The 8,065-nt window shown below is 38.8% G+C and overlaps 1 protein-coding gene across 5 annotated transcripts in view; it reads left to right on the forward strand.

Moving 5' to 3' along the window:
* The window catches only part of INPP4A (inositol polyphosphate-4-phosphatase type I A), a 70,728-nt gene that overhangs the window by 17,995 nt on the left and 44,668 nt on the right, over nt 1–8,065 (forward strand). For all 5 annotated transcript variants that reach the window (XM_031056131.1, XM_031056135.1, XM_031056133.1 and 2 more), the window contains 2 exons: nt 4,919–4,981; nt 7,347–7,565. In XM_031056131.1, the coding sequence (XP_030911991.1) occupies nt 7,460–7,565 (106 nt within the window). In that variant the 5' untranslated portion in view covers nt 4,919–4,981; nt 7,347–7,459. The remainder of the gene's footprint in view (nt 1–4,918; nt 4,982–7,346; nt 7,566–8,065) is intronic.

Genomic DNA, 8,065 nt, shown 5'->3' on the forward strand with positions numbered 1-8,065 from the left:
TAGGCAGGTAGGTCAGATAGTTCCCTAGACATTTTGTTGTAATCCAGACTTTACCAAACCTTCTAATTACAGATCTTCTTTCAGTGCTTTTATCCCTCTGTATTTTCTGTAGTCCCCCTCTCATTGCCTGTGTGAGGGAGAATATGTTAATGACATTGATGTGTAAACAACAGCAGTATGAAATCTTTAGCAAATGTGTGTCTGGTTCATCTCCATTTCAAGCCATAAAGTGTTGGGATTTGGATTTGTTTGTGGTTTTTGTGTTTTTTATCTTTGTTTGTTTTTATTTGTTTGTTTATTTATTTGTGGGGTTTGGGGTTGTTTGGTTTGTGTTTGGTTTTTTTCTTTTTTTTTTTTCTTGTGTTATGGGGTGGTGCTTGGGGATTTTTGTGGGCTTGTTTTTTTATTTGATTTGTTTTCTTTCATTGGGTTTTCCCCTGCCTCACTTTTTATTGCAGCAGGAGGAGCTCAGAGAGGGATTTTATTTTTTCCAGCTAGAGCAGTGTGTTTCTGCGTTGTTAGGTTCATGGTTATGATGAAAGACTGCTCTAAGAGAGGCAGGTGTTGGGAGGGTGTTGAAAGGACCATCAGATTCAGAGAAGTGTTTCCAGTCCAGACTCCTCAACAGGAAATATGTCCCCTGTTCTCGTGGGCTTCTCATGTCTGTGCAGGCAGTGTGAGAACCCCAGGTCAGGAGGAGAGAACTCATCCCAGGAAACTTTACCACAAAGTGCCCAGCACATTTCCTGTCAAGAGGGTAAAGGTTAATGTGGGATAAAGACCACTTGTAAGCCGTTTCAGTTTCTGCTGGTAAAGTGACAGAGGAGCATGAGACTGTTGGACTTCAAACTTCCCTGTAGCAAAACTTAACATTTTCCATGGCATTGGACAGTGCTCAGCTTGATAAAAGTTGTTCTGCAAAGTGAAACAGAGTTGCGCTTTTTCCTTTTTAGCTGACAGATGTGTGTGTTACAAATGCTCGCTTCCTCCTCTGTATGTGTGTATTTTTGTGCTCCTAGAAGCACTAAAGGAATAAAAATATTATAGTGACAAGTGAAATTAAAACAGTACCTCATTAAAAAGAATGCTAATTGTATTTCTGTTGTGAATACAGACAAATAGTTTTAATTTGCACAGAGAACTCAGTGGCCTAAATTGCAGTTTCCTGTTAAAAGAACTCAAATATATTAAAGAGGTAAAACTGGGTTTTTAGATTATTTGAGTTTACAGAAGTTCATAGTGGGGAAGGATCAAGAATAAATTTTGTGACTTACAAACTTATCTGCAACTAAGTGGGATCTGTGGACAGGAAAGCAAAAAGAAAACAAGCCACTTCCTGGTGCTGAAATGCCCTTTTATCTAAATATCACTGGAAGGTTGCATTCAGGGCTTTCCACATTGCACAAATACATCTGTTACATCTTGCATTAGTTGATTTCATTTTCTTGTGGAAGACTTTTCCCTGTTCTGCTGCAGTTACTCACTTACTCAGAATCCTCAGGGAATCCTTAGAGAGTGACAAGAAGATTCTTCAGGCCAAACTTAATATTTTTGTCTTTATTAATCAAGGTTCTGGGAGAAGGGGACATTTAACCAGATGATGAGGGGAACCTAAACTTAGGAAGCAGACTGAAGGGGGAGAAAGACCCCCTTTGTGGACCTGACAAACTGGCACCTGCCGAGTGTGTCTTTGTGGGGAAATAACGTCAATGGGAGGCAAAGGTTCATCTTGGATGCTGGCATCACTTGCATTCTTTTGCCTTCCCAAGGCCTAGATCATGGAATGAATGGACTGAAACTGTTGTCAATCCATGGATGTGAAGTAGATATAGTCTGTGTTGCTGCCTCTGTGAGTTTGGCTGGAAGGATCTGACTCAAGGTGCCAAATTCATGGCTTTGACTTTTCCTGTTTTGATCTGTGCGAGATTCAGGACATTCAGTTTCTCATTAAATGAGACAGAAGAGTGATGTGTGTGTCAGACTGTAAAGAAAATACCTCTTAATTGGAGAAGGGTTTAGCTGGGAGCTGCTGTCCTTTGAGCTGATGCTCTGCTCTTGGGCTGCCTCTGCAGCCATGAGTGATGGGGTTGATCCAGACCTTCACCTCAGATCCTGGCCTGCCTAATGAAGTTCCTTGCATCATCTTTGAAACAGGTGTTGGAGGTGGGTTGCTGGAATTGCTGAAAGATTGGGTTTGAGCCAACATGTTTCTAGTTTCACTACCAAGGTTTTCTATTGTTGGAAGTAATAAATAAATAATAGAACACTCCCTGCATGCTAGTTATATTAGAGATGCTGCTCTTACCCAAAAGGCAACATATTCATAACTTAGCATAATCAGGCATTTCTTCCTTTCCATTACTTTGTCCATATTTATATGGTTAATAGAATGTTAGTTGGAAACCGGGCCATGCTGCAGATCCAAAATACTGTTTCAGGCAATATTCACTTTTATGATTTTGTGTATTGTTAAAACATTTTCAATCAGAGAAAATATTTATGAAGATGTTGTTTGAAGAATGCAGTTGGCTGGATGTTTCAAAATGGATTTTTCAGGAACAGGAACCTTAATTGTTAAGGTTCAGGGAATAGTCCTTACAGTCTGGAGAGCCTTGAGATTCTAAAACTGATTGCAATTCACTAAGTAACCCACAACTGCTTTTTAACACTCTCTTGGAGATGATGGTAAACTTTCAGTGGTTGTGGTTGTTTTTTTTAAAAATCATTAAGGAAACTGTCACACTCTCCCTTTTTGTTTATTATTCTCTTCATGTAGATATATCAGTAGCATTTAGCCTTCTACTGCTGTCGCATTTTTCCTTTGGTATGCCTTTTTACCTGATCCAATGCCATAAGCCTAGAGTACTATGGCTGTAGAAAAGTATAGTCTCAAAGTAGGCTTTGATTCAGTCAGTAATTGGAGTATCCTCTTTCTCCTGCTTATTGATGTGTGAATTGGAAAAATCCTGTTTCCTGCAGTTGTGTAAGGAGTGCCAAAAAAGTGGATGTTAGGTTGAAATAGGGTTTAATCTCACCTCACATGTTTATTTCAAGGGGAAGTTTGGTAGATTTTTTTTTCAAGAAGGGGACAGACCAAAGCACTTTGCCAAAACTACTGGTGAGGTGAGGAGAATATTGGCTTGTAGTTGTATAAACTAATCATCAGGGGTTTATTCTGGGTCTGAGGTGATCATCATTTTTGCTTGAGATCTTGCAAGCAGAGTGAGACCAAATGTCCCAAAGTTTCAGTCCCAGAAAACACAAGGTCATGTAGCTGAGCAGGATGGCATTTGCTTTCCACAGCTAACTGGCAGGTCTGGGGATAGCAGGGCAGAAGTAGCATCAGATGAAGATCCTGTCTTCGAGTCATACACTTTTGTGTTAATAGAGTGACAAATAAATATTCACATAACAGAAGCCTGCCTTTTCTGAACTGTGGATGTGGCCTTTACCAGTACTGGAGGTCAACAACATGTTCTCATGTGTCTGTTGAAAACTGGGCTGACAGCAAAGCTTCATGAAGTGCAAAGCTGCACAACTTGCCAACATCCACTGTCTGCCATCTTAGTGAGGGCAAAGCCAAAGGCTGTATGTAGATAAATCATGCCATCTTCAGGAGAGGGTGCCTCAACATGAATTACATCAGCCTTGGCATTGCTGTCTGCTTAGAGTGGTACCAGTCTTTGGAAACTATCCATTTAAGGATAAATCCCATCTAAGGAAACTGTGTGATCTCTTAATGCTACCTTTAATTTGGTAAGAATGCTACTTCCTTTGGTTTTTGTCAAAAACATGATCATAAGGTTGTAATTGTTGAAGCAGTTGTCATTCAGGAGGGGGATCAGAGCACCTGTTGTTTGGTTATGCATTGAGTAAAGGGAACTCACCCCTGCCTGAGCTGGCACAGCTGTAGGAGAGATCCAGTTTGCCCAGCTGCAGCAGGGCTAAGTGAGTCATCTAAATAATTTTTATAATCAGAGAGAGGTATCTCCATGGGGTGACTCATCCCACCTACCTTGGAAAAGAGTGACTTGTTCTCTGGAAGTGCCTGTGTCTCACCACTGACTGCACAGAGAACCTGAGTGGTGAGTTGAGATCAGACACCTGCCTCCTGTGTTCTTTAGGTGAGATAATACCTTTCTGTAAGCGATAAGAGCTCATGTTAAATTCTAAAGCAGTCTTGGGTAATTGGTAGGGCTGATGATTAAATCAAGAAACTGAAAGTGGAATTCCTAATTTCTTTTACTGCAATATGGGATAAATGGGAGATCTTAAAAGACATAGCCTTTTAATATAAATGTACTTGAATGAGATGGCATTATCAAATATAAATCTTCATTTAACCTGTAGTAAGCTTAAAAATAATTTGCTTTTACTGTATGCTCCTTGCCCCCTGTTTGTAGAAGCCTCCCTCACAGAGTGTTTAGAGACCTACATCCTGATCTTTTGAACTTCTGTGTTTGGACACAGAATCTGCTCTCATGACAGTAACAGTTATAACTCTTCCAAACAACGTTTTGAAAGTTTAGCTGTAGAAAAGCAAGCATAGTAACAAATGCTGTCTTAAAGTCAACTTATCATATACATTCCTTTTTCTTAATAGCACGAGGCCTTTTGGCAAACATGTTTGCATATGTTTCTTACAGCTGTTCTACCCACTCACTAAATGCTGACCTGAAGTCAGTCCTTTTCAGCATAAGCTTATTTCTTTGTGCTCCTGGTCTGGCTGGGTATTGCCATGACTAATGCTGTATGAGGTCCAGTAGAAGATCATACAATTTTTTATTTTCAGTAAACTTTATTGTGAGCACTGGTAACACTTACAGTTAATCTGAGAATGGTACCTGCCCACTGGTTGTGATGTATGCAATATAAAAAGATGGTGAATTTATGATTATTATTTTGTTTATTTTTTTAGATGTGGATTTAACTGATATTATGATATACATAATCCCTCCCCACATAAGGAAAAGAGCCCTCTGTAAGTATGATCCTTGTAAGTAATGTAAAGATGTATCATTAGATGATAAATTAATATTGCAATTTAAATGAATTGTTGAGGTCTTAGCCTTGGAAAATTACTACACTCAGTAATATTTAAATAGAAATAGCTTCAAAACAAATTAGATATCTGACCCTCTTTTAACTTATCAAGGATTGACCCTTTTTAAGGATGTCAGGAATTGCAGAGATTTTAGCTGAAAAGCAGACGGGCTCTTGAACCTAGTTACAGTCTGACCTGTACCTTGGTGAACATGTCAGTTATTCTCTAATATGTTATTTGTAGATTTTGGGGGAAGGGCCTATGGTATCCTGTCTTAATCTCTGCAAGTACATTTTGTAGGTCTTTTCATCAGGCAGTTAGGTTTAATAGATTTACAGACTGTTAAACATCACATTATATAAAGAACAAACCAAGGAAAACCTATTGCTGAAAGAAGGGAAAAAAATAGGAGAATGGAAAGCCTTGGAAACTGTCAAAGAATTTTGATGGAAGTTTTATTTGAATGAATACTAGGACATTCAGTACTATTTGAGAAAGGTTGGTTATTCACTAGCCACTTAAACATTAATGAATAGAGTAAAGCTTTTTTTACTGTGTGTGATCAAACCTTGGAACAACCAGGTTGGCTAGAGAGGTCTTGTCCAAAAGACCTTGTCCAATTCTTGTCCAAAACTAATTGGACACTGTCCTGAGAAGCTTCCTTTGAGCAAGGGGGTTGGATGAGATAAACTCCAGAATTTATCCAATGTCAACTATTCAATATGCATTGAAAATCTGCCTGCTTTAATATTTGGCTGTCAGAAATTATATCTGTAGGAGTGTTGTTTTTTATATGCTGTTACTGAGTTTCAGAGTTTTGGGGATGGGACGTTCAGAGATCTCAATTTCTGCTTCTTCCATTCGAAAACATTTTTTTTTTTCCTATTCAGAATTGACTTATGCCATATTATAGAAACCTGACTTGAATCAAATTCTTAGTTCTGAGTGGTAACAGACTGGCTTATTTTGTAGGCAAAGTCCAAATTTCCTCCCTAGAATGAGCTCCTCATTTAAAATCTGATTTCTAAGCTGATGTAGATATCCTGGGCTGTGTTCAGTTCAGTTGTCTTACATGCTTAACTTGCATTTGAATTTTTGGTGTCTAGTGAAGCAGTGAGAGTTAAGAAGAAGCTTGAGTACCCCATGTGGAGAGAAAGATTCTTTTGAAATCCTCCAGAGGGGTATGCTGACTAATTAAATTCAAAGACTTAAGTTAAGCAGGTTGAATGTTCCTTTGGAGGCCTTCTGACAGATTTAAAGTGGTGTTTAAAACAAAATGTAAGCTAGGTGCTTTATTTAATTAGAATGCATCTTGCTCATTGTTAGGTCCATCAACCTAAAAGGAAAATAAATATTCTCCCATTTTGCAGTGTAGTTCAAATGTTTTGTAGAATGAATGAGAGACTGCTGGGAAGGTGTTAGTAACTTTAATAGTACTTTTCAGGTTTATTAGATTTTACTCCTCACTTGCTAAATTAATAGAGTTTGTCATAAGCTTATGAAACAAATAAAAAAGTTCCGTAACTGCAGTGCTAGCACGGTTGATTAAAGGAACATTCACATTTAAAATCATAACCAAATTTTCTGTAGGCCTTCTTTCCTGCTGGAATTTTCACTTCATAGACATTGTGAGGGGAAGGATTGTCATGGATGTCCGTAGTCCAAAAAAGTATAGGTTGGAGGAAAAGCACAAATGCTGCCATCTGCCACATCAGCAGGCATCGCTTTTTGCTTTTTCTTTCCACCACCATCCCAGAATTTCAACCTCTCTCTGGCCCAGTAGGCTTTATTTATAGTTTTCATTATCCCTTTCTCATGGCAGTAGAGCCTAGAACAGCACAGTGTGCTGACACCGACAACATTTCCTGCCCTTTTGTTCTGCACCCCACCAACTTGTTGTCACTTTGTCATTATCCCTTGTGCTTCCTCTGCAGACAGAGGCCCCATCTGACAAATTTACTTGTGCTCCCCAGGGAGTAGAAACCAGGAAACTTCATTAAGGATGGTTTAATCACTTAGACAAAGGAGAAGAGCAGCTGGTTTGTTAACGTGTCTCTCTCAAGCCCCATACTTTGACAGAAAAGCTTTCTTGCATGTGGTCCAGTTTTCAACAATTTGCTGTAAAATGCTGCAGATGTAGAGTTCATGCAAATGGAATTACTATGTATTGGATCTGCCTTGAGCATTTTATTTGAATGACCTGAGATGATTTTATGGCAGTAAGTTTGCTGCTGTTGAAAATAACAGTAGCTGATAGTGGCCTAAAATTTTGGTGTATGTTTTTGCTTTCTCTGTTGCTTAGCATGGTAATGTTAGAGGAATAGCAATTGGATACAACCTGCTGCACTCTGCTACTCTGTGAGACAAACATCAGTAAAGCCAAGCAGCCAGAAGAGAAGGGCTCTTCATGAGAAAATGACAGCAAGAGAACACAGCCCCCGCCATGGTGCCAAGTCCCGCACTGTGCAGAGGGCCTCCACCATTGATGTCACCTCTGACATGGTTGGCCTTTCTCTAACAGGTTTGTACCTTCCTGGCAGCTACTGCTCTGTTGCTGCTTCTTCCAGAATCTGCCTTGTGCTAATGTTGGTTTTTTTCTTTTAATTGCTCAAAGATTTAGATCTGTCTGGTTATCTGGAGATAATGAGATAAAGGAATTATGCTAAAAAATTTCTAAAAATTTTGAATTTGCTACTTTTAAAATAAACAAAACATTTAAATCAGAGGGGGATTAAAAAATTGAGTTAGATTTTGTGTAGTTATGTTTGTCACTCAAAAATAAGCAATGGGGAGAAAATAACAAAATAATATCACAGTCTAGGAAGAGTCTTGGCAACCTCCTTGTTTGACATTGTATAAAATTTTCAAGAGAGTTTAGGGAGCTGAGGCTTGTCTCTCTTATCTTTTATGATTATTAAATTAGGATTCTAACCCTCAGAGGCTTGCTTTCATTAGTGAGAGAGACAGGTACTTTTAAATTTTGTCCTACTAACTACCACAGATTTAATAATTTGGAGTTAG

The sequence above is a fragment of the Geospiza fortis genome, unplaced genomic scaffold (assembly GCF_000277835.1).
Source record: "Geospiza fortis unplaced genomic scaffold, GeoFor_1.0 scaffold192, whole genome shotgun sequence".
Taxonomy (NCBI): Eukaryota; Metazoa; Chordata; class Aves; order Passeriformes; family Thraupidae; genus Geospiza; species Geospiza fortis.